The following is a 27,990-nucleotide window of genomic DNA, read 5'->3' as shown; positions in this document are numbered from 1 at the left end:
GCAAAAATCACTTTTATGCTTTTATTCGTTTGAACTTTGCAAAGAAATAAAGTATACATTTGTAAAACACAGTTCATGATGCTCTCTGACTCTCTTCCCTTCAGCAGGTGCGCGGCACATTAAAACACCGGCTGTGCAGTACACACTGGTGCTTCGTCAACGCTCAGCACCAGAACGACAGAAACAAAAACACCTTATGAACCTCTTATTGTAGCTTGTGATAAAGATTTGAAAAGATAAATAAATCTCGTTTTGTGACTTTGTAAGAAAAATTCTGTCCAGTGATTCATTCATCATAGTCAATAACCCACATATAATTATGGTCTTTAATCAACCACTTGACACTTATAAACCCTTTTCTCGCTGAAACATTCTCATAATTGCCGCCCACTACCTGAAAGTGATTGAGTATTGGCAATTTAATTATGGATTTTTTTTTCCTGCTTGAAATATAGCACATCAAACCATATGTCCAGGGCTCGGTGCGATGCAAGTAGTGATGGTACAGACCACAGTTATATTCCTAATGATAAATGCCTGACCATATGCCTCAGTGGTGATTTTCAAAACAGAGTACCATAAGGATTACAACTGCTGAGTAAGCGACGTCATTACAGCAAATCAAAGTGTGCACTAAACAATTTAAAAATACATGACATTTTTCCTCCAGAAAGAACATTTTCATTTTAAGACAGGTTTAAAAGTGAACACTAACATAAGGCAGATAAACAGATGAAGAGTGGATAATATCTCCATGTTGATATTGGCAGATTTTTGTCCTATAGAAGTTTAATCTTAAGGCTTCTATGTACGTTATTGATTTTATGAATTGACATTCAGTATAGAAACTGCAACCATACAATACAATCTGACTGGAAATTCCATGAGTCTGCTGCCCCCTTTTTTCAAACTGGGTTTAGTGCAAAAAACCTAATTCGGTGCAGATTATTAACTGGAAACTGAAGGATATAAATCCTCCAAGTTAATTAAAAAAAAATGCCCAAGTACCGCAACTGGTTATGAGGAAGCAATTACACGATTTTCAGAGATGTTTTAAGTATTTGGTGAAGTGGCACCCGACCTCCCGTCTGCAGCCTCTCAATAACAATAATGTTTAGGTGAATTCTATGCAGCTTTCAGCCATCAGGTCAGGCAGAGACACAACACAATACGTCAGCTGAATGTTTAAGCTGCTCACGACCGCTCCCGCCTCCCTCCCCGAGCTGCTCGGTTACAAACACTTTGATTGAAACGAGATGTGACGCATCAAGCTGAGAACAACATGTGATAGAGGAAGAGGGCTTACAAATAAATACATCAGTAGTTCTAAGCAAAAGAGAGAAACTTCTTTCCAGTAGGATCAAATACTTCAATACAGACTGGGTGCCTGATAAACCATGCCAGTAAAATGTTGTGAGGAGGAAATTCTTCTTTCCTCACCAAGTTATTCCAACAGCCACAAAGACCATTTTGGTACCTTCACCAATCACTAAGAAGAAATGGCTGAGGTGAATAAATACTTAAGATAGACACAAGTGCATTTAGGAGATAGCAGATAGCACATATACCGTGCTGCACCAGGTTCTATGTTAATCTGCACTGATCAACATGTCCAGACATTTAAATAGTTTCCAGTTTCTTCTCCATGAATTCAGCTGCTTTCAAAATGTTTTTAAATATTATAAGAATGTGATTTTTCAGATGTCATAACAAAAGCTAACCGGGTGACTCAACATGAACAACATCTTCCCGTAAATTCATCACTTTGTTATTTGAGTCCTAATAACCTTAACTTCTTGTTTTCAATGGAAATGTGTTCTTGACAAAGTCTTAATAACACGTATAATAAGACTCTGTGAAATGTCAGTGTCTTGAAGCTGATGCAGTTAGGACTCTAAACACATTAAAGAAAACAGCATTAGAAACAAGTGGAGTTATCTGACCCCACTTTCATAATAATCTGTGAAGACTCAATCTGAGCTGAAATGACTTGTCTGTTTCAATCATTTATCACATGAGGCGACTTTCATATGGATTCACTCTTTTTTTTATGCTGTAGAGGAACAGAGAAATTTGCCTGAAGAAATGTTTGACTTAATATGTCGGAAATAAAGTGAATAAGTTAAAGTTGTGTTTGTTACCTTGTGCATGTTGCCATGAGAACGGCTGACACTGACAATGGTTTTAACAAGGCTCGCAAAAAACTACGAGGAGAACTGTCATGACATCATCATACGTAAAGATGCACAAATCTCATCATCCCAAGACCATCGTCCCTTCTTCCTTGGACTTTTAACATGAACATAACATATGAAGCAAATGATTTCTTCAATACAAACAGAATTACAAATCACAGAAATCTGTTCTTGACTTAAAATCATTTGTGCTCACAGCATCATCCGTGGTCCCTGAAGAAACAAGTCCTCTTATATCCCCCTCAGGTATAAATGCTTCGTGTGCTGATGTTTATGCAAAGAAGGGTCTCCAATAAAAAACCTCCGCAGTCGACAGAAAGCCTGTTTGCTACGAAGAAACCTGAGAGACATCATAGTCTATGATGAGCTGTTTGATGTAGGACAGTTTTTCATGGAGATACTCGCAGCGTTTCTTCTCCTCCCGGTAGCCTGGGAACTTCTGTGGAGAGGAAAGACAGAGGGAAGACAATATGTTTCAATAACATTACATTACTTTTAATTTAGCTGACACTTTTATCCAAAGCCAAAGAAAGCCAAACTACAAAGTGCTATAGGTAAGTGCCATATAAGTGCTACTTTATTTATTTTGTTATTCAAGGTATAGTCGGAGGAGACGTGTTTTTAGTTTGCGACGGAAGATGTGTAGACTTTCTGCTGTCCTGATAAAAAGGTTTTCAAGTTGGTTTTCACATTCCCCTACTCTCATCCACTTTGTCTTCTGCCAAGTGACCTGATGATGTGAAGTATCTGAAATGATGACGCGGAGCTCAAAAACCACTTGGAGCCCAGTGTATCTGCATGGACCCTTTTAATTCTAATGACACTGAACGTAGAGTTCCACATCTTCTGGTACTTTTAACAGAGTATGTTTATAAGTTCACAGCAGTTTATAGAAAATAGGTCTGTAACTTTCTGTAATGATGAAAAACTCACACAGTGATCATACAAGTCTTTTCACTCAGGTTTAACTTACTGAACAAATTAATATCCTGCACATGATTAACTCACCAAGTTATGAAAAGAATGAAAACTTTTTCTTTGAAATGTAGGTGTTTCCAATCTGTCTGTATTCATGTGTGAATTGAAATGTGCATAAAACAGGTGTTTGGGAAATTTTTACTTTAATTATTATTGCCAATATAAAATTGTTGTTTTTCGAATCCAAGAATCAGTCAATGACACTTCTCACCAGATAAAAAAAAAATTCCCATGTGACTTCTCTGTGTAAATCAAAAGGAAAATCCAGTAAAAGTGAAAACAACTTTGATTATTTAAATGGCGGCAACAGTTTGACTCACCTTTCGATATTTGTTGTACTTTTCTAGTATTTGGCCTTCCATGATCTGCATGGCATGAAAAGGAAAATTAGGAAATTGTTAATATGAATTCAGGTGCATGAAATAATACCTTTGCATCTATGTGTGTGCCTTGGGTCAGTGATGATGAGGAGTTGTGGTTGTATGTGTACCTTATAGTCTTGTGTGCCCGGGGACAGGCTCTTGATCTTGGACCCTAGCTGAACAAACATGTGAGTTATGGTGGCGATGCGAGAGTGGAGGTCTTTGTACTCGTCGTACTCGTCACAGAAATCTTCCTGGTATCTCTTACGTTGCTCTAAACTTATTATGGGGCTGTAGGTGCTACAAGAAGACACAAGGACAAAAAACACTTAGTAATATACATGGGATGTAATATTTGTAAACATCACAGATGATATTCATCTCTGCCAGTCTAACAGATCATATACAGCTGGTTAAGGCACAAAGAGGACACACTCCTAAAGATACATAGTAGTAGTCAAAATAATACTTTCATGCACAACTGACATAACATTTTAAAGTTTTCAAAAAAGGCCATTTCCATCAATCTTGCAGTTGCTCTTTCTGACACAAGATGGCAGCACATGTACACAATGTCTTTTTTACTATCTTGTACCAAAGCTAATTAGTGGAAGTTCTGATTAATGAACAGAAAATATGGAGATAAAATTGAATGGTTATGATTGTTACATACGCATGTGGATGTCCACACATGTACTGACATACTCAATATAAGGGAAACTACAGAGGAGACACTACATGTAAATCATGATGATAATAAAATGCTTTAAAATTATCTTTACACTCACAGCACATAATCCGGCTTCTCCTCAGAGGCCACAGTTTTTGTGATGGTAAGATCTGAAAAAAGAACAACACAGAAAATGACTTTAGTGTGAGTTGAGTGGAAAAACTCGAACATGGCACGCTGTCACTGCCTGAAAGTTGAGCAATGTGTTTTTGTTTTTCAAAAAGTCACAGTGTGTGTGTGTTTGAGCTTGTGGGTGTCAGGAGACGTCTCCGCTTAGAGACCCAAAGCGCTGCTTGAGCTGTTGTTGAGTCAATCAGCCACACAGCACACCGCGGACTCAAGAGACGCAGCTTAAGGGAGCAAACACATGCTTATGAGATAATACTGTTTAAAAGCACCAGTGAGCTGTGAGACCCACAGACACCTCACACCATTACCGCTGGTCATCAGAGCATTTGCGGTCAACTTATTACTGTGCAGGTAAGGGCCAGAGTAAAAATAACATTTCAGACACATGAAAACAAAGGCTGTCTGAGAATGTGACCACAGTAATATGACAGAATATTCAAACAAAGCCGACCGCATGAAAATAGGTTAAAAAAACAAACAGACTCTCGTCATGAATCACTGTGTTGTTATTGGGTGTGTGAAGAGGAAATGAGGCTGTACCAGTTAGAGTGCGGCCTCAATGTTCTGTCCAAACCCCTCTAAGCCTGAGAGGAAACTAACCGTGCGTGATATAAACCTGACAGGCATTCTGATCTTTGTGCCCGAACCCACCCCGAGCCCCGTGTTTTCCCCGATTACAGGCACTTGCAGCATAAACAATCAAGTAGATGGCCAAGCCAACGTGACCGAACCCGACCCAAACCTGATGTTTGTCCACACTCTAGTATCAGTAAAAGAAGAAGATGTGCAGAAAGGAGCCTTACTTTCAAGTGTTTCCGGCTTCTGCTTAAGATCAGGACTCGTCTCCAACCAGTTAAGTCCCTGGTTGTCTTTTAGCCTCTCCCGCTCTTTGTCTTTGTGCTTTTTAGACTTCTTCTTTCTGTGCTGGCAGGTAGAGAGCTGCTGGTGAGTGCCGTCAGAGTCGCCCTGCGGTGGCAGACGGTCGCTTCCCTTGGGTCCATGCTCCCTGCTCTCTGAAACAGGTGTGTCGGAGGTGCTACACAGTTTGTGGGCTGCAGAAAAGCTGCTGTGGCCCCCCGGTGAGGCGTTCTGTTTACCAGTATGGTTAGTTGTCCCTTGAAACTCAGTCTTTGTGTGGAAGCTGTGGTTGAGGGTGGGAGTTGCATTGTTATGTGTTTGTTGGTGCAACCTCTGGTCCACAAGTTTTTGTCTCTTGGCAGCGAGCCTTTCCAGTGAGTCAGAAGGCACAGGGCGTTTCTGGGGTAAGAGGAAAAAAAAGACAGATCAACCAAAACCACACAAACAACCTGCAACAAAGCTCGTCCCATCTCAACTCTACAGAGTAAAAGCCAGCATCTATTTTCCTTCTGACAGGATGTTCCCACTGTTACCTCATTTTCAGAGGAGCACAAATTTGTATGTTTTCAGAGAAACCGGTTTGTGCAAAAGGTATATTTTTGGCAAAATTTTAGAGGAGAAATGTCAAATGAAGTGATTTTGATTATTTATCACAAATTTAAGCTTTAGATTTGGTTATTCACACATAATATGTTCACAGTCAGAATGTCGGAAGTCTGAAAATACTTCCTGTTTTTATAGTCTCTGGATGTGATAACTGGTGAAACTCTTTTGAAAGAAAAATAAATATTTCAGACCAGAGGATTAATGGAAAACAATATGATTATTTACCACTGGAGGATTTTTTACTGTGCTGTGATGTAGTGTCGAATCCTCTGGGGTCTTCGGTATCGACGCGTTTGCTTGAAGACTTCTTAAATGGTTGCTAATCTGCGGCTGCAATTTCCTGTTAAACACAAAGAAAGAACATGGTAACCCGACAATGAGACAATTGTGTAGCAGGTACAGAAAGGTTCTGTTTCTAAGAGTTGAGTAGTGCATGAGATGTGTGGGAACGAGAGAACAAGACGTGGAGGAGGAGAAGAGACGCCAGATAAAGATGGCAGCCACTGCCTGTTCACAAATGTGTTCAAACAATACTATCACTAAAAAGAAAAGTCCTCATGTCCTGCTACTACTTCCTTTATACAACAGTTTGGGGGTTAAATCTCCTTCAGGCCATCAAGTCGTCTCCATGGTCTTTATTGCTATGTTTGTTTTAGATTAAGTCAATTTCTCCCACTTTTCGTCCAGCTTTGTTTCTTGTAGTCGTAGATGATGTGTTGAATTTTTCCACAATGTCAATCCACTTTGTTTGGCGGGGAGGATCCACTTTGTGTATGTCATACCCTAGTATCTGTTATGTAGTCATGTACATCATTTTCCAGAACATTGATCATTTCTAGCATTTCCTAAATATATGTGAGTGGTCTACATCTGTTGCTCCTTGTTTTTGAGGATTTACTCTTGACCTTGGGCGTTATAAAGAAATTATGAGAATTAGTATGTGTTGTCAGTCATGACAAAAACTATAACTTGTGCCCCAAGGGAATAGGGAGTGAAAAGAGAAGAGCCACTAAACAGGCATTCTGATGAGACAGAGAGGGAAATGTGATTATTGGTTTGTTGTAGCAACAGAGATTCCCATTTGGCTCAATGCCTGTGACCCACCTGGCCAGCAGCCTGCTGATCAGCTGCCTCTCCTCCTCGCTGTAGCCAGGCCAGTCCCTCTGCACATGCTTGTAGAAGTCGTCCCTCAGCAGGTAGCTGCTGTCTTTGGGATTCACTTTAGCCACCTGAAAAACAAGACGCCACACAATGTTACATTCAACTTATTTTGGATTTTATGACATATGGGGAAAGGCCCTTCAACTAATGTTAAGTCTAGAATTTCTTATTTAACTCACACCTCTTAATTTATCAGAAAGCTCAATTCGCACATGTGTATTAAGGAAGAGAAAAAAAGGTCCTAAGAGGGAATAGTTTGTGCTGTAATCAAAGCATGAGTTTCCTGTTGTACTGCAGCCTAAACCCCTTCAACATATATATTTTATTTACTTTATCTTCCTCCTTTATTAATATTACTATTAAAAATTTCAAGCATGTCATTTTTATTAAAATGAAATGTGGGGAGACAATCAGGGAAAACATGCAGCAAAGGGTCAGGTCAGAACCAAAACCACAACTAATAACCACAATTATAAGTAAATATTAAACCTACATGAAAAGTAAAACCCTTAATATTCAAGCAATAGGGGTTCTTGCAAACTTGGCATATCAGGATAAACTGAACACTAAAATTAGAGTTATCTTTGTTTGAAATCCACAAAGAACATTTTTTTCTAACTGAGTGCGTCAGTTTCTTTCTCTCTTTCTTTCAGTGTCTTTTCTCTCCTCTCTAAGCTGGTCAGGCTGCCTCGCTCTGAACACATCCATCTTTCTGGAGCCTCCTGACAGAGCAGCCCGCCCCGCTGCAAACAAAATCACTGCAGTGACAATTACAGCATCAACCTAATTATACACATTGTGCACAAAAAAACATATGCATTCAAACACATACACAAACACACCAGTGATGGTTGTACAAACACACAAATATAATTTAGAAATTACTGAAAAATGTATAAAAATGTCACATTAACGTTTTTAAATTAGATTGCGAGTTTAATTAAAGCACAACTGGCCCAGGGTTTGTTTTCAGCACAAGTCGATGATATGTCTGCTGCATGAAACACACTGAAGGTCTCTACTTTCAGATTCTGGCTCATATACGCTTTAAAACTATTATATTCAACTCTGCCAAAATGCTAAAATGAAGTGTTATATTGTGGTTTTGGTTTGTTTATAATGTAAACGTTGGTGTGAAGCGTCGTTGCAGCTACATTAGAAATGATTTCAGCTCTTTACAATTGGTGAGACAACCACAAGCAACACCATTCACAATGTGTTTTTTAGATGTGTACATGTGTGTTTACCATTGTACAAGTCATTTAAATGTGAAAAACACGTGTGCAGGCCCATTTGAGCATGATGCAACCTTTGAATTGATACATATGCATGCATGCGAGTGTTTCTAAATATGTATGCATCCACAGGGACACACACATATATCACTTTTGCACACCTCCTCCAGTATAGGACTGAGCTCGGCCTTGTCCTTGGGTCCGGCTCTCTCTCTGTCCAGCCACAGCAGCAGCTCTGGTTTCCTGTAGGGTTTCAGAGCCAGCAGGTGGATAATGCGTTCCCTCAGGGGCTTCTGGGTCGGCGTGGCTGTACCCCCGTTCCTTTGGTTGTTGGTGGACTGCTTAAAGAGGCTGCTGTCTGGCGTAGAAGGAGCTGACCTCTTGTGGAACTTGGTGCATTTACCTGAGCACAGAAAAACCACAGGATTTAAAGTGATACTCAGTCAATTGTGTCTTCACAAGTGACAAGAAATAAAATCTTTGGAGTTTCCAGACATTTAGAGAAATGTACAATATGTAACTTCAGCCACTAGGGGTCTCTCATTCAAAACAATAACAAAGGACCTAATTTGATGACCTAGTAAAGCAGCACAGGGTCATGGGAGCTGTCTTCAAAAGGATTTCTTGTCCAATAATAGTTTAGGGTCACTTGCTTTCCCTGGGCATTTACACTTTACTGGGAGAGCTTTGGCGATAGACTGCGCAACAATCAGCAATGAATTAATGAATAATACAAACAGTGAAAGGATTAAAAACATTTTTTCAAATTAATATTATTTATACTGGAAGAATCATTGAGGGATGCCCCTCATTTATAATGATGTCATGCGTCGTAATGCGTCATTTGCCCCAGAAGTGAGAGCAGGGACGAGCAAAGCCACGGGTAGAGCAGGTCTGGCGACAGAAACTGCCTTTTGACGTCCCGTTACCTTGAATACATTTCTGGATTTCTCTCTCGTTGGAGCATTGTTGGAAACATTTTGGATAATGTAAGTACACAAGTAACAAATAATATATAATAGGTCTACTTGTATTTTTCTACTGTATTTTAATGAAAATTTGTTACATATCCCATGTGGGCCAACTCAAGACAGAAGTAGTTCACCCAAAGAATACACTGTTATAACCAATAAGTATATGTAGAAAAAGAAAAATAGCCTTTTTCATTGAAAACTGTATTTCTTTTTTTCATTTAATTATATATTTAACACATTTATCGATTAATTCATTTATACTTAAGTCATTTTTTGTCCTTCATAGCATTGACAGAAAAGGGTTTATCTTTTATTTATTTTTTTAAACTTCACCTGCTCATCTTGGCTAAACTGTCTTGGCAGTTGACGGACTAATGGGGAAACATAGATCAGAATATCGTATGATAACCTTTATTTCTGGATCCCATGTGCACGCAGGCCTGCAGCTATTTGTCTTCAGATGTCATAAACACCCGGCCGATCATTGGCTACATCTCTGCTGCCGACAGGCCATGTTAGAGCAGTGAAAGCTATCTCACTGCACTAATCCCATTACAGGTTAATCTGTGCTTTGAAGGTCAGAGAGAGGTACAGAAAAAGAAGGCTTTTCTCTCAACCTGAAAAGTATGTCCTGAGACTAGATAATATCTCTGTGCATTATGATTTATCTACTGCCAGCCGTTCATCGCGATAAGAAATATTCTGGATTATGTAATAACTAGGTTGCTGGATGTACGTAGTGCCAGGTGCTTGCTCTATAGGTTTTGCCATGCCTGATAACGTGCACTGCCTTCGTGATTACCTCTTGACACTGAAAGGGGAATGTAGAGTGCAGTTATTAAATGTTTGCCTCTGGGCCTATATGTTGCCAAGTCATTTTTCACCTTAAGACCTGATGTTACATAAATCCACTAAATCTATATTTGGTCTGAACCACCCAGAGTTTCAGCTTCCCTGGAGCTCCGGCACCGACACAGGGGTCAAGAATCATGCCAAGAAACAATCTTGTATAATCTCAGTTATCGTTGGAGAAGAGAATTTAAGAGAAAAGTAAAGTGGAAACTTCACTGCATGTTCGCCTACTCATGTTCTCATAATAATTATATCATGTAAGGTTTTCTTGAACTCTGACAAACAGGGGAAATTTGCTCTTATCACATGTGAATATATGCTACTTTTAGTTTTGTGGAAAACATCTGCACTTTTTGTAATTATCAGAGGTGTGTGAAATGTTTGGAGCAACTAGTTCTGTTTGTTTGTTCTGTGGTGATGCTGGTTTGCAGTTTTTCTTTCTGAAACTGTAAGAAGTGCCCTGGAGTAATTGAGCCACAGCAAGTAAAGACCTGCTGCTGGACTCAGTCCACAGAAACCAGAAGCGGCTGAGCTGCTGTTCACCTGTTTATTCAAAGTTTGGAGAAGCTCTACTCAGCACTTAAAACACAGAGCCGGCGAAGCAGTTGTCGTTGCATTACCGTGAATGCGCCTGTTGTCATAATCGACCACATCACCTGCATTGAGCACCAGCCACCACTGCTACAGAGCGCTGGTCGCCTGTTCATTCAAAGTTTATCTATATTAAATGGATCACATGTCCAAATCACACCTAATTCAACACCCTTCTTCCTTTGGGCCTATCAATCATGAATGGTGCTTGAGATATGCAAGTCACAGACAGACAGAGATTTCTGGAATTTGCAGGCAGATATTGAGCCATTTCTGTGTGAGCTTTTGGCACCAGCCTGCAGCAAATGAACATTTTGACTATATAAATGAAACTATTTTACGGCTGTGTGCAGAATACATTTAATTAATTAATCACATCTGCATGAAAATATTCCTTTGAATAGCATAAATGTTAAGAACCTGGCTCTAAATAACACACTGACCTCCTCCCTCTGAAGTTTAAGGACAAACGCTGCTGACTTTGACCAAACATCTATTCTGTTTAAAGCCAGATGTGAGACACAAAATGACAAAATAATTAATATAGTAGACATGAGTTGGGCTTTGGTCTTGTTTTATAACTAAAAATATGGTCTTCACATCTGGATTTATTCCACATCAAAACAGGAAGGTATCTGGTTTCCAGCTTTTTCAACCAAGGCAAATATTCCGATGACGTTTATTGGTGTTATTCTCTTTCTATTTAGATTTTTATATGCCGTCAGTTTGCTCACATCCAATTAGCTGATCTCTCTCCCAGCTCTAAGCTGTTTGGTCTTTTCTGCACATGTATCATCCTCTGATCCTGTTTTTGCTCCACAGAGGCCTCTGGTCTGTTCTTACTTGGATGTGTGGCTCCAGGTTTGATCTCTATGGCGGAGCGACTCCAGCTGTCCTTCTCCACCTGGGACATCCTCTCGCGGGTCACCTGGTAGGAGTCCTCTGTGGCACACACGGTGATCTTGTCCTGGATGACACCCTGACCTTCCAGCTGCTCGCGGCCGTCACTGCAGGACACAATCACAGAGCAGTTGAACCGCAGGCCTCTCTGCTGGCTATACAGTAAACACTGTAAAAACTGGAGCAGCGTACCGACGTGAACTCCGGCATAAAGTGGCTTTGTGGTGGACGCTGGCTAAGACTGCTCTATGGTTACTGTACGTTATGTCACAGACTAGAAATAGACTGGCAGGCTGCTACATGTGAGAAAGCCAGATATCCTTGTTGAAAGCATGTTAGAGCCTGTGGAAAACAGGCAGCATTGGCTTTGCACCTACCGGCACATTGCAAAACCAGGACTATCTTGGATCAAAGTAAAACAATTTTACACATTAACAACATGAGCTGCTATGACGCAATATTAGGGCCATGTTAAAAAAACTAAATTCTAACATTTTGAGAACTAAGTTATAATATTATGAGAAAAAAATTCTGATTTTTACATGGGAAATATCAGAAGATCAGTCTGTTGCCTGCATTCAAATGATGAATGTGGAGCATCCTGTGAAATTATACATAAGTACAAGTTTCACAACCCATATAATACTTGAATACTACTAGAATACTAGTCCTAAGCATCCGGATTGTGAGGACGTTGCCTCTTTAGTGGATGAGAACATGTTTGGTGGTGGTCGACTTCGAGGTTGTTCACTACATCTCTCAGATGTTCAAAAGGGTTTAGTCATTTCTCAAGGAACAATGAGACTGGTTCAAGATTCAGGATCCAGAAGAAGTGACATTTTTTTCTTTATTCTTGTAAAATTAAGACTTTATTCTTGTTACATTAGCGTTTTTTTCCTTCAACATGGCCTTAATAGTGACCCCTGAACAGGGAAAAATAAATCAGGGAATTAACTGTGATGAAAAATGTAATTCTTTCCAATTTGTAAGACCCCTTTTCCGAGATCCAATTTAAATGATTAATATAACAACATATCTGACCAGAGATCATATCCCTCCTCATCCTCTAAACATCAAAACAAATGTGTTGTTTGGCAGAGAGAGTAAACCTTCCCTCAATGTTGCTCTTGGCTCCAGCAGCTGCGTTTCAGTTCAGACCACAGTTTTCTGTCTGGCAGCAGGAGGCAGCAGCAGAGCAGAGTAGCCCTCACTTTCCAAGCATAGCACCCCATAAACAAGGTATAATGGGTCTGAGTAATGAGAAGGTCAGCCCAGAAATATACAGGAAATTACAACTGCCCCATCCTGTTTAGAAATGTCTCTCACGATGCCCTCAGAGACACTGGGACAAAGACAGCAGAGGAAACAGAAAAATAAAATGTGGTGCTGACCTATGAAGACGACAAAAAACCTTAAATTGGGACTGACAGATCTGGAAACTTTTCATAATCAAATTCTCACGCTGCACATAAAACGCTATCGCTACACGACAGGATATCGGTAGCAGTGACAGTACAGCACGACCAGAGCGGAATAGAATTATTAAAAATGAACGATTTTTTTATCTGGGTGAAACTAATATTCTTTAATGACGTGGTATTGGATCGGGTACATAGATTAGCTTACTCTACGATGCCCAACCCATTTTCTGCAGAGGTATTTCTGATGCTGGCATCAGAACATCAATTATTTTCCGTTGAGTTTCAGGCAGAATCTTGAATCAGCAAAATAAGACTTCGGTGAAATATTTAAAAAGAAATAAAGCACATGCAGTTGGCAAATCTAACAAGTTCCGCCTGATTAACCTCTTACCTTGAGACATACTGGTGGATGCAGTCAAAGCTGGCCTGAGGCTGGTCTTTGCTGTCGCTGGATAAGTAGAAGGAGAAGATGCGAAGAGCAGACACCGACTCTTGTGTGGGAGCTGGGATCTTGATGTACTATGAGGAAAAACCGGAGAAGGTCAGATTTTATTAAACTTATAAAACATAGAAGCAGACGACCTGAAAATGGTTGTATAACCACACAAACAACACATAAAAGTTAAATGCACCAACATTTTAGTGTTGTCACTTAACTGCCTGTTATTATCTTGCTTTTGTCTGTAAAGATGTTAAACAAAGTGTTCATCTCTAATTGTGTGCACTGAACAACATGTGTTGAAGAATAGTTATATTGTTTCACTGGCCTGGTACCAGCCAGTCACTTTAACTCGCCAATGTTTTTCCGAGTTCAAGCATCCTTTGTTATCTTTCAGACTTGGGAGGGAAAGCGATTATCTACTCAGCAGAATTTCACAGGCAAACTGAGGCCAAAAGCATCGAAGCCAAGAACACAGGGCCGTCCAAAGTCAAGGTTTTTACAATGAGCATAAAACAATGGAGTTTCTCTTTTCACAGCTTTCAGCCCACTGCAAAAGCCAGACTGTGACCAAAGATAGAAGCTCCTATAGGCCTGCAGCCGTCAGCCTAAACAGCAGATATATTGTGTGCAGCAGATTTTGTCTGAGGATCCCTCAGCATTCAGTATTATCATGATGGAAACTGTTATGACAATGTGACCATCAGATTCAGATTTTTCAGACATTTCTTGGGCACAAATGGAAAACGATGAACATTAAAGACTGGGTTGGTAATCCTGGAAAAGCTAGTACACGCAGTCCGAAAATATGCTACCGATAACCCCCCCCCCCTTCCATCAGCCTTCTGGTCAAAGCTACGCCCACAAAACACATAAAAATGCACTAACAACTGCTGGAGGACGACTTTTCTGAAACTCGCTCGCTCACTTCCTGCTCTCAGCGGTGTATGTCTCTCCGGCCGAAGACTTGAGTCATTTGCAGTGAGAGCAAGGACAGGGTGTGCACAGGCAGGCAGGTCAGTAACTACTGACCTACTGCTAGGGCCAAAGACACCAGCTTTTATTTTTTGTTTCTTTTTTTTCCAGACAACTTTATTTGATGGCCATGGAGACATGAAGTATGATCTAAAATCTCAGCATGAAAACAATCTAAGGATGGGGTTGATGAACCGTCAGTGAATTATCATCTGAATCTGCAGCTTCCTTCTGCTTGTCAGAAGTTGAGTTTTAGCGAGTTTCAGCTTAAATGTTAAGCCGGCAACTACTGAGTGTGTTAAATAAGCAAATATTCAATTAAAATGGTTATTGTAGGTGAGGGTTCGATTCAGACCTAATTTCATCAAAGGAACATGCATTCGAACTGGTGGAAAATCTAACCAACCAACCAATATTTTACCAGACAACTTACTGTTTTGAGCTGTGAAATACAATCTTAACATAATGATATGGGACAACCAAAGACACAGGAACTGCATCTGTGCAATTTAACATTTCCAAATTGATTCATCAGACTCTCTTCCAGAAACCACAGTATTTTTTTTCTGTACTGACAAATGCCAGAGTTTCCACCTGTAGAAGGAAGCTCCCTTCAAAGACCCACATTGGACACATTACATTGCACAACATCTTCAACACCAGTCACTTCAACATGATGATGTAAAAAGTACTTCAAAGACCAGCAGTGTCAGATTCATGCTCTACAGAGGTTTGGTTGTGAAAAACATCTTGAAACAAGATGACTCTCATATGAGTTTTATGCGGTTTCCTGCAGAGGACAGGAAAGAACGTACATGTGTGACCTCTGATGAATGTCACTGGGGAAAATCTGGGAGATAATGAGAACTTGTGAGCACACTGTGCTGTGTTTGACTGTAGAGCACTTTGACTATGATAGATGAGCTGTGGAGAAAAATTCTGCTAAAGCAAAATTATAAGGTCAGCTACACCTTTAGAGAAAGTATTGTGAAACAACAATGTCACTCCCTCATCTATATTTTCACAGAATCTCACCACAGCCTTGTATGAACACACACACACCCCCAGGATCCAGAGTGCGACTTTGTGTCGCTCTGTAACTTTAAATAAATCTCCTTGGGTAAACAGTGTTTTTAAGAGTCCGCTCCACTGAGGCCTCCATGACATCTCCTGGCAGACTCAGTGGAGCGCAGCTGAGCCAAGGCTGCAGCCTCCAGGGCAGACAAATGCACACACGAACACACACAGAGACATAATAACAGATCACGGAAAATGAGAATCAGTAAAAAAGGCCAGGATCTCGACTGATTTGACCACTGAAAAAGATGTAATTGCACGTTTATTCTGCAATTCTTCCCTGGTGCTTTCATTTAGTTTTATGAGAAATTTGCAACACTGCACTTAACATAATTTTGGGGGTATAGGAAAGACAGAAGGAGAGATTCTGGCATGTCAGTAGCAACAGTGACTACAGTAAATAAAAGAGACTCTCAGCAGAATTTTTCTAAAAGAAAGTTTTATTATAGCACATTTCTTTTTTTAAGCCTTTATTAATTAATTAGGACTTTGAATTACCCGCAGGATAATCTGTGCCACAAGTTAAGGCTTGTCAGTTCAAGTATGCCGCTTATGAAAGTGATTTCAACTGAATATGACACTAAAAAGAATAAATGTTCAAAAGGTGGTGAACTAACAAGTGAGCTCTGCAGGGACAATACTCAGCAGGGTGGTCCATTACTTCTGCACTGTCCTTAAGTCATTTCAGCTGTTTTCACCGACCCAGACGTTGGCTCTATTCCCTTATCAGCGCGCTGCATATGTCGTTACATGCAGGCTCTCGCCACAGGAATTTATGCGAACTATAAACAGCTGAGCTCCGATGGCACCGCAAGATACACAGCAGCTTTCATGGAGCTGCACAGGTGGATCTTATGTTCTACGTGTCCTGTTGTGGCTTGTGTAATAGCAACCTGTAGTAGCCCTGCAGTCATAGATGCTTAAATCACACAGGAGGGGGTCACAGAGAGGATATTTTATGTAACATTTCACAAGATGATGAATGGACTTTTCATGACCACTTAAGTCTATCCCTGAACTAAACAGTAATAAAGTTTAAAAGCTTTGTTATTTCAAGTACTGTGGTGATACAAATAAATAGTAACGTCACTGTAAACACTCACTTCTCGCTCATCTTACGAGATCTTACTTGAGAAAGTGTTCATCAGGCCTCGACATGAAACCAGACAAACTGCTTGTAGTCACGAGCTTGTATTTCAGTTTTCTGACAAATGTGGTTTGGAACTCTCGATTGCCTACAAGAGCTAAAGCCATCAGCCAATAATAATGGCACTAGAGCACATACCTCCACCGAGGCTCAACAAGGCCCAATTTCTGTAAACTGTCTAAAAAAACACCTACCTCGCAATGTTAAAGAAAAAATGGAAATGGGTTCCCATCCTTCCACCATGTTGTGTGGAAAGTTGTTTTTTAGTTTTTACGTGAACCTGCTGACACAGACAAATGTAAAAACGTTACCTCCTTGGCGGTAATTTTTTTTCTTACGACAACTCTCTGTATGATAATAATTATCCACAGCTCTGAACACCCAAAGTGAAAGAACACAACATCCTATAAAGAGACAGGACTTAGGTGAGGGAGAAAGTAGAATTTCCTAAATGAAAAGATTCAGCGTCCACCTGGCAAACGCTGCTCACGTGGATTACTTGAAATAACCCAGACAGATGGTTCAGAGCTCTGTTGCTTGAGTTGAATTCCACTTCCAGTGAAAACCAACTTTCACTTTAAGGCTGATTAGCATTTCCTGGGATGTGCAGCATTAGAGCAGCAGAACGGAAAGGTTGTCAGGACATATTGCTTTAAAAAGAAACGTTGAATGGTTGCTTTAACTTTAAGTCATAAAAAGTAACTGGTCTTGTTTAAACAAACCTTACATTTCTCAAGCTTTTTGGGAGCATTTGTTTTTGTCTGGGCTGAAAAGCCTGAGTTCACACATCTCTTCCTGAGGGGGGTGGGAAGAGCCGTAGACGTAATGGACATCTAAGTGGAAATTAAATGCCCTTAATGTGTAAGAATGTAAGTGTTATTCTCATTAATGGAATACGATACGAACACTGTGCTGCTCAGTCAGAGAGAAGATCATCAGAGGACATTTCCTCCAATCTTCCTGCAGGGTTGGCAGCAATTAATAATTTACTGTCGTGGTGTTATTGGATTGTGCCGTGTGCCGTTACAGGAGTCCAGCTGTTAGAAATGCACAAACATGCAGAGCGTTCAGCAGCACTAGATGGCATCCATCCAGTGAACATGGTTCGAATGAACTTTAACGGGCAGATTTCTTGACCCCCCCGCTGTGAAAATTACGACGAGCACTCTCGTTCCCAGCCAGCGGGGGTGAAGCACTAAAGCCTCGTGCATCCTCCTGAGAGGCACACACGACAATTCAAACCCAGAGAGGCTCTCTTTCAAAAAGGACTTGGCACTTAAAGAACTCAACTGACCATGAATAATTAAATATTTATTGTCTTCCTTTCAGGGTAAATATTCAGGGAATCTGCGGGTTCCTTCTGATCTTTGCTATCGTCAAAGGGAGCAGAAATACAACTTAAGCAACAATACAAGCAGAGATAAAGTTCACAAGGTGGTTATGTGAAAAAAACTCTTATTAGCAAGGGTCAATCCGTGAGAACTTAAAGTTGTTACGATTTCCCTACAGTCGCCAGTGACGTATGTCCTCAGTAATGCTCAGTGACCCCCAGAGGCCAAAAGGCAAAGAAGCGAACCGAGAGAATCCTGAACCTGACAAGTGATTCAACATACAACTCATTCTTTGAATCCAAACTGTGGCCCCCTTTTACAGAGTAACTTCACACATTCACCTCCAGACGATTCAGTTTTATCCCTGAGCCTCCGTCTCACTCTCCACATTCCACATCCTCATCCTATTTAATACAGCTAAGACGGTCCAATAATTCCTCCTGTGTCTCAACAAAAAGCAAATATCAAGCCCTGCCTGACTCTCTGCCCTCTTGTCTCCATCAATCTCTCTTGAAGGCGTTACTCCAGGCGCAGGTCCATCTGTCCATCTGTTCTCTGCGTTTTTCAAACTTCACAACACCTTTTGTCTCAACAGTTTTAGCAGTTTACTCGAATCCTTTTAAGTTTTACCATTTAGATTATTTGGAATATAATTTGGAGCAAAGGAAAAGACAGGATGCAGTAAAGTGCACCCAATCAAACATGGACAAGAAGAAATTAAATTTCAAACATTAGTGGTTTTAAATGCTGGTGTGACGGAGACATTATGAAGGTGGGATATGTCCCTCTCTTAGAGGTGCAACAACAAAGCTTAAAGGAGACATGTCAATTCATTATGTAATTATGGCCGAGTGAATTCATTTGGAAAATGGAAAAAAAGGACGAAGGTACAAGACTGTGTTCATAATATTTTAAAAGTGACAAACCTACGCATCCCATAAACCATTGCTACTGAGCCCTTTCTATTCACTTCCACTGAGCTTCTTCTGGAATTTAACCTTGTTGTTGTCATAGCGCTTGTGTCTTGTATGTGTGCGTATATAGTGTTCTATACAGTGTAACCTATTTAAAGTAAAGACGACTGAGCCGATCGTAGCTAACCTGATTTTCGCACTATGGGAAACATTTCCATGGTAACAGAAAGCTCTACCAATCAGAGACGTCACTACTCGCTACTACACACGAGGATTGTGGGAAGTGTAGCATTTCCTCTTGACATCGCGACTGAAACACATTTTTCTTAAACACAGTTGATATCATTCCGACTTGTGTCTTCTAAAGGAGCATATGAAATAATTTATTTTTAAAGACAAAATTGGATTTTAACAACATTATGAAAATCTATATTCAGAAACTAAATTGGCGAATAAATGAAAGCGATGTTGTGTGTCTCCTGTGCAGAGCCTCCAGCGGCTGGAGGGCCCACGCAAGGCAGACAGCGATGGTAATGCAGCTTTATTTTCACGTTTGAATATTAATTTTCAAATGACTCTTTTTCGCAACATTTCTGCTATAAACGAATTCCGAATATTCATTGAGATCCCGAATCAGCAAACATGCATTCCCTCAGGGCCTCCAACAATTATGTTCATGATCCTGCTCTATTAATCATGTTGGAATTTAATGTGGAGACATTTCACACAGCCTGGAAAACACAGCAGCACTTTAAGGTTTGGTAAGCTGTTGATTGCAGTTCCCTAGTTATGTTTTTTGAATGGCAGAAAAACAGAATACGAAAAACAGAATACGCACAACAAGTGTCGTTATTTGTTACTGTTTTTATGGACACACAAGACTGTTGAGGCAACCTACAACCTACAACCTTCCAAAATAATCTGATGATTTTCACTGATCTATAGACGGAATTCACCACTGACCTGTTTAGGATTAAAAATTTCCACCTGAATAATATATGCCAAGTAACACAGAACCTTAAGCCATTTTTAGACATGACCTGCGTGTAAGATCCAGAGAATTGGCTACGGAGTTTACCCAGAGTTTGCCTTCCACACATGCACAACACAGATTCTCTGCACAGACGTGTTCACAACAGACACAAATCCTCCGCATTATTCAGGCGAGAGGTGCAGCGCTATTGAGATCACGTGAACACACAGACAGCGCCCTCAGCTCTTATCACCAACTCTCTTTGTCAGTGTCTACTACGTGTGTGTCACCGCTTTTTCACCCAGAGATATTTTGTTTCTGTTAATAAAAGCGTCATCAACCATCCAGCGGGGTATCCCCCACTGTGCTCTCTGGAGAAAATACAGAGTATCTGCGGAGTTCAGTGCGTATCTGAGAGCAGTTTTACTGTCAAATTTCAGCAGTTAAAGTTTTGACACAATGAAGGTCGAGCCTGTAGGTGTGTGTGGCGACACTTTCTTAATGAGTCATAAATGTCTCCCCATGTTGAAGCTGCAGGACGGGAAAGGCTCATTTTCTTGGCTTTATCAAACTATAAAGTCGATTGAACAAAAGCTGTGAGAGACTCCTGTCAGTGCATGTGGCTTATGTTTCCTGCAAGCTTTTGGTTGAATGTGGGGTTTGGGTGTAGATCTCATGCAGCCTATTGTTTCCACATCCTCTGCAGCCTGAGTAATGGCCTTCTGAAAACAGGCCGTCTTTTGTTCTGGCCTCCTCGGCTCCAGAGTGGGATGCCGCGGCACTGCTTCCCCTCTCTGGTTGATAGGAGGAGAGGGAGGAGGTGCAGGAGGAGGTGGCGGTGGGAGTGAAACCTGTCGCCACCACCGCTGTCTGTTATCAGCAGGAGGCAAGTCAGTCTGTGCCGGGTGTAAATGCAAACTGTGTGTGTGTGTGTGTGTGTCTGCGTTAATCCAGCGTGAGCAGAGAGAGCCTCAGCTCCAGCTCCTCTCACCGGGGCGTAATCAGCATTACTGCCACTCATAAGACCGAGAAACAAGAAAGGCCAAAGTCTATCAGCCAAACATCTCCACCAGTGGCTTAAAGACACACAGACAACGACAGTCACAAACACACATACATGCTCAGACAGCCAGCCTCCACCCTCATCCTCACCACACTTCAGTAAACACTGCTTCTCATCATCTCATCACAAACAAAAGAGCCCAATCGTTCCCAGGGCCACAAGTTGACACATGCCATTTAAGACTAGTCCCCTCCACAATGGAAGACAGTGATACACAACACAATGTGTGTCTGTGTCTGCGGCCCAATGGAAGAGAGAAGGATGAGGGGCAGTAGACACAGAAGAACATACAAAGACAGAAACTAGATGAATATTGATGCTTAATAAAGCCTGACCGATCTACATGCCTTTCACAGGTATACTGGTGTATATGTCTGAGACATGACCAAATTAAAACATGATTAGGTAATTAGGGAAAAGTTCATCAATATCTATGAATTAGTCTCTGAGAAATCAATCAAAATGTTGAAGGAACTGAAACAAAATCCTGGATCTGCCCCAGATATGGATCAGCAACAAACTTTTACGAGTTCTTTCCTGACCGACACCACTAACTCACACACAGACAAACAAATGCGGCTGAAAACATAACCTCCTTAGTGCAGGGCAGACAGCGAATAACTCCACCAAGGCTAAAGCCTCATCAGATCATGCAAGAAAGTGAAGCAAACTCGCTGGATCATCTCCAAAATTGAATGGTTTCCTCTTGGGTCATGCCCGAAATTTAATGGAATCCGTCTAGACATTTTTTTGCATAATCCTGCTAACAAACACAAGAAAGGTGCTTTGTACCAAATGTGTCTACTAGCAGGTCACATTCCCTAAAATCCTATGTACTCTCTAAAATCTGTGTCGCCATCGGTTTCAAAATCCCAGTGTTGGACGGGCTCCAGTGTTTAATGCATAAGTCTGTTTATAATCCAACAGTCAATCAGTCAGCACTTGGAGCCATGCGGTGTCTTCTCTTTCTTGCCTCTTCCCACATGCTGGAAGTGAGTGATTAATGTGGCTGCCTTGAGTGGGAGACAGCGCATGTAATCAAGCCCCAGCCTATAATCACCTTCTATCTTCCTTTTCATTTGCAATTTCACAGAGGGACAGTGCTGTCACCAGAGCTGTGAGCTCCAGTACTCAGGGAGAGAGGCTGGGTATGAGGGAGGATGATAGGAAGGGGTGCTGTGCCATAAGAGTCCCCAGAGGATTCCGACTGCAGTGCCGACAAAGACACATCCCCGGCAGTTGCCTGAGGGCCAAACTGTCGACTATCCACAAATTGTGGGTCACTGTGCCCGACAAACGCCCCTCCTCCAACCCCATCCCCACAGAACACTATGTTTCTAGACATGCAGGGCCAAACCATAACGTGTGTGTGTGTGTGTGTGTGTGTGTGTGTGGTTGTGTGTACCTTTTATGCCTCATTAGTTTATGGTGTGGATTTTCACATGAGGGAATTAGATAGGACACGTTCCTCAGTGAGCCAAGATGTGCTCCACATCTCAAGCTGCTTAATTGGACAGAGAAAGCATTTTCTCCAGAGCTGCTGCTGGATCTCAGAGGGCCACTTGTCTTCATCTCATGCTTGCACGTTTGCTAAACAAATATGTAATCCTGTCGACACACGAGATTTTCATTCTTGGGTTTTTAGCAGACGTAGCAAGATAGTGGTAAACTGGGATTATGGTGTTTAAAACATTATAATCCCTCAACAGTTTCCTCTTTGTTGGCACACACTCATAAACGTGATCTGCCAGAAAACAACACACGTTTATAACAAGTGACACACACACACAACATATTCAGTACACTGAAAAGACTACTGGAATGCAGTAAAAAGCTCTTATGGAATGTCAACGTTTGCATGTGCCTACTTCAATTGCACTACTTTTTTCACGTGTTGCAATGACCCCTGAACTCTGCAGCACAATGGAAGTCACATTCACTGGTGGATACTGCTCCTGGAAACGTGAGGACAATATGTGCTATGTACGTTCCAAGATGATTCACACACATTAAGAGTGCATTTTTACAGTGCTTTACACACTTAGATGATCTGCCACTTTAAGACGAGACAGAGTGTTCTGTTTGGGAACAAAGGTGGAACGGTTGCAACTCAAACCGTTTTCATGCCTTTCACACACTGTTTTCTCACATCTGCTCTTTCGGATATCATCCAGAGATCTTAGGGGGCTGGCCTGAGAAACTCCAGAGAAAGTCCGGAGCCTCTCACTTGGACATTTGCCAGAGAATGTTAGGAGATTATCCGGAATTCAGTGCATGTCTGAAAGCAGCTTTGTCGTCTACAAAACACTAAATGGTCAGGGCCCCATGTGTATTTCTGAAATGGTAGCTAGTGGTGTGTTAGAACTAGACTGGAAACCAGCTCCCAATGGAGTCAACCATAACCTGATTTAATGGGAAGTTATAAACTGCTCTATTTAGTTCCTTCACTTGATCAATTCATCTTACTCTTTAATTAGACATTAAAGTTTTTACAATTTGTGTTTTTATACAATTTCTATGTTCTACCCTTTTAAAGGTTTTCATGCTTTTTATTTCTCCAAAGCACATTTGAATGACCTCTCTGCATGGTAATGAGCTATACAAATAAATTTGCCTTGCATTGCTTAATGTAGTCAAAGTTACTTTGGTCCATGTTTAAAAACATCAGATAAAGGTCTAGACTTCAACCTGTGGTCACGGTTAAACAGCTACTTGTTTACGATGGAAGGTGTTTGCAGTCTTCTCCGTCTTAAGTCTCGACTCAATTAGTTCCACAGCAGGAAAGTTTCTATCATGTCGGGCACAAACGAACCCTGGGGAGAGGCCACAACACATCTGGACCGACTGTAATGTGTCGGGCTGAAAAACTCAATTCATGTCGGGTTATCTAAGCGGGGTGACAACACACAAGGCTGCATTCCCCCACTTATTGTTATTCAAATCAGAGGAGACGACACACAATAAGAGAGGGCTCCTGGGATCTCAGCATAGACACGCACAAAAAAAAAAACCCGAACTCAAACACACGGATACTTGTGCAAGTGGCAAACCTTCCCTCATTCCCTCGCTCTTTTATACACAGAAGTACACACACACACACACACACACACACACACACACACACACACACACACACACACACACACACACACACACACACACACACACACACACACACACACACACACACACACACACACACACACACACACACACACACACACACACACACACACCTCGGGGGGATCCTCTCTGGGCTGCTTTAACACTGCTACACAATAGGCAGTGAGGGCAGGACAGGAAAAGGGAGGTGGGACATGAATAAATCATGCCTTTAGGCCACACAGGACACAGCATAAACACACACACCCAAATAACACAACAACACAACGGCATCAAACAAATCAAAAGGCATGAAAAGTATGCCAGTCCTAACCCACACACACCACTTTGACACACAAGGTGTTTTTTTTCTCTCTTTCACACACACACACACACACACACACACACACACACACACACACACACACACACACACACACACACACACACACACACACACACACACACACACACACACACACACACACACACACACACACACACACACACACACACACAAGGGAGGAAAAAGTTGGACTCCAACGTGCCAATAGGATGGGGAAAGTCAGCTGGCCAGAGTTCATATACTCCGTCTCGCTCTGTGTCAAAGCTACATACCCATAGAAAAACACACACACATTCATGCTCGTCTGAGTCAGGCAGACAGGGGAAAGGTAATGCGCACTGAAGTCATCATGTCTCACACTGTAATCAGGAGCATTATGGCTCCTGTAATTACCTCTAAACATTCATTTGGCTAATAACTTGAGCTCTCTGTGCCATATAAGGGAGAGGTGTGGGAACAGTCCCTCATCACTCACAGAGTCAGTAGAGGTCCGAAGACGAACTGTGACGCCGTCAAAACTCAGGTTACCTCCATACTACTACGTTTACAAACTAAAACGATCCATATGAGTTTTAATCCCTGTCCATACTAACATGCCTGAAAACGGATATCACGTGACCACTCACATACACTGAACATGTGTGCTGCTGTTAGCAAAGACAACAGGGGCAGGAGGCCGAGGCTAATGCTGGCTGTTTTCTTCCAGAAGGAGATCATGTGATAGGAGCCTGAAGAATTCACGAAGAGTGTCTACGTCATAGTTTCCAACCATCTCAGTTTCTGCCTGTCGAGACCAGAACATAGCCCCAGAGTCCAGAGTTTTAAACAGGGACAGCAGCGGTTCCAAACTTATCCGTTTCAGCGGCTCTAAAGCTCAGGAGTACTGTGGACGCCAGGTGTATCCATAGCAGAGTTGATGCGTTCTCAAACGAAAACATAGTACTGTAGTATGGATGTAGCCTCAGACACGGGCCTCTCTTTTCAATACAGCACTCTGCTGCATTCAATCTCACTAGCACTTGATGAAAAAAAACTAACTTACAATCAAAGGTGATGCAAAATCAGTTAATGCTTTCTTTTGATTTGAAAAGCTGGCCTTTGCAAATCAAAGAAAGAGAGAGAGAGAGCAAAGTCAACAAACTGCCTCTTGGAGGTGAGTAGATCCATGTGTGTCCGTTCAAAAACACTTTGTTTGGCAGCTACAGCCGTTTCTCCAGTCGAGTTCACTGACTCCAGTCAGCGTGCTGCGTTTTATGGACAACTACTCTTCAGCACAAACTCAGTGCCTCAGCTTAGTGAGTGAGCTGTGAAGCCTCGGATTGGATTTGCAGCTTGTCTTCTAATTTAATGCCACACATATTCCTGTGGAGGTAAACAAGCCCTGACTGACAGCTTGTGCACAGGCCAGTTAGGTCACTTTACGCAAACATACTGGAATAATAAAAAAGCCACAACCACCTAATTATAATCATAATGATAACAACAACAACAAGGAGGAAGTAGAAATGAATATGACTGCCCTCAGTCCTTCAAGGAAGGAATGACGAGTGTTTCGGGGAATTATTAAAGTGCAACCCTCTTTCAGTTAAAGCTAAATTACCTGAGTACTAATAATACAGGAGTAAAGCGCTCTTTGCACTGTTAACCACACAAGCCCCCTCACAAACTTCACCACCACTCAGCTCATCTTGTCGTGACAGGAAGGGGGTTGCAACTCTTTCTAGCCAGCCCCATGCAATTAGCATTGACTGAAAGGTAAAGTATTCACCAGGGACACAGCTGCTCCAGACTTCAGTCCAAAAACGAATAGTTCAGATTGTGTGCTGCGGATCATTGTACTGTGATGACGTGCCATGCGGTTGCAGCACATACAGTAAATACTCACACGCACAGACATATTTTACACACATTTAATCTGTGTTCCTGATGTCTCCCTATTTGACTTATGATTACTCCTCTCCACACTGTTGACTCCGTCTCAGTCACTCTGTGTGTGTGTGTGTGTGTGTATCCCTCCCTCCCTCCCTTTTCCCAGCGTCACTCACTGACCTAACAAAGCCTCTCCACAGTCTCCAGCCTGACCCAATAACCTGCATGCCTCCTATCTGCTGGAGACGAGCAGCTATAAGCTCTCATCTGAGCCGCTGCGAGGAGCAGCAGTGCGGTGGCACATGTGAGTCAACAGCAGCTTTGTGTGATCAACAAAAGCTTCTTTGCAGTTGCTGAATTTGTGAAATTATTTGGCACAAACCTTTATTTTAGAAATGCGTGCACTTAAGATTGCCATGTTAGCCTCTTATATGTCAAATAAAAAACAAACCTAACCGTAAATAAACATAAATCAGGGGCGGGTCCAGGGATGGGGTCAGGGGGCACTGAATTCTAAAAACAAACTAGTCACTTAAAAGCAACACAAAATAATATGACAAATTACGTTTTTGAAGAACACAATGTGCTTGAACAATTTTCAAAACATGTTCAATCACGCGTGACTTTCAACAAAGCTATTGAGCCAACAGTAAACAGGGAATTGACTTCAATGTGCACCTCGATGAATCAGGAATTGTGCATGGATGAAATGTGATGTCAATTGTGGCCGCCGATTTAGAAAAATCCTAGACCTGCCACTGGCGTACATAATAATAATAATAATAATAATAATAATAATAATAATAATAGGATCCAAAAATGAAACTTACCCCTTGGTTTCCTTTGAAACAAATGGATGGTTGATTTGGCAAAGTTCCCTGAGAGGAAGAAGCAGAAGAACAAACAATTATCATGTAATGTGATAAAGTGTCATTTGAACTCATAGAACAGGTAATGCCTGTTTGGTGTTAATGGTCCCAGCTCATTATGAGACACTAACAAGTCGATCAGTCAGACTTCATTGTGAAGGTTTCCCAGCAGACAGCTGAGTGTTTCCCGTCAGGCACCGGGCTCAGACCTGGTATGTCCCTCACACAGTCACGTAGCCTCACACGTTCAGCAGGTTAACACACACACACACAAAGTGAACTAGTCGGAGCTTCTCTAGTTCAACTAGTCGCAACACACGAAGCCAGCGGAGGCGACCAGAGAGTGAAACAGCGATGGAGGAGGAAAGAAGCCACACTTGTCAAAGTTGTCTCCTGATGAATCCACGTCCTCACACACTCGCAAACATGAATACACAAAGGTACCTTGAGGTTTTGATAAGCCTCCAGTGCTCTGAGAGCCGTGTCCGTGAGCTTGACGTGGAGCAGCGTCCTGCCGGAGCCGCTCCGGCTGCTTTTCCCGCAGCAGAGCCCGTAGAGCTGCTCCTGCCTGAGAGAAGCCATCTCCGGCTTTTCTGAGACTCAAGTCAGAGCTGCTTCCACTGTCCGCCGCCCTGACGTCACGCTGCGGGGGCGGGGCCACGGCGACAACAGCACCAGTGACCTGTGTTTGTGTGTGTGTGCGTGTTTGTTTGTGTGTGTGTGAATGTATTTATACACGCTGTGATAAACACTCATCATTTGAACAAACTAAAATAAAACTATTTCCCACGTTATTTTATCTCACATGTTCATATTTGTTTTATTTATCTGGACCAGAGTTTGTCAAAATTGCAAGATAGAACATTTCCCGGGGACCCTCTCATGTGTCCCTT

The 27,990-nt window shown here is 41.6% G+C and overlaps 1 protein-coding gene across 1 annotated transcript; it reads right to left on the bottom strand.

The window, feature by feature from the left end:
* Positions 1 to 7: 7 nt before the first annotated feature.
* On the bottom strand, positions 8 to 27,776 carry LOC118111432 (RNA polymerase II elongation factor ELL2). Its single transcript, XM_035160026.2, has 12 exons — positions 27,542 to 27,776; positions 27,059 to 27,106; positions 13,384 to 13,511; positions 11,515 to 11,678; positions 8,416 to 8,657; positions 6,963 to 7,087; positions 6,084 to 6,198; positions 5,198 to 5,651; positions 4,324 to 4,375; positions 3,664 to 3,835; positions 3,494 to 3,538; positions 8 to 2,634 (listed from the first exon to the last, which is right to left on the bottom strand). The coding sequence occupies exons 1-12, from the start codon at positions 27,677 to 27,679 to the stop codon at positions 2,524 to 2,526; spliced, it is 1,794 nt and encodes a 597-aa protein (XP_035015917.1). The 5' UTR covers positions 27,680 to 27,776; the 3' UTR covers positions 8 to 2,523.
* Positions 27,777 to 27,990: the final 214 nt, after the last annotated feature.

This window comes from Hippoglossus stenolepis, chromosome 1 (genome assembly GCF_022539355.2).
Source record: "Hippoglossus stenolepis isolate QCI-W04-F060 chromosome 1, HSTE1.2, whole genome shotgun sequence".
Classification (NCBI taxonomy): Eukaryota; Metazoa; Chordata; class Actinopteri; order Pleuronectiformes; family Pleuronectidae; genus Hippoglossus; species Hippoglossus stenolepis.
This window is presented reverse-complemented; position numbering and strand designations above follow the sequence as displayed.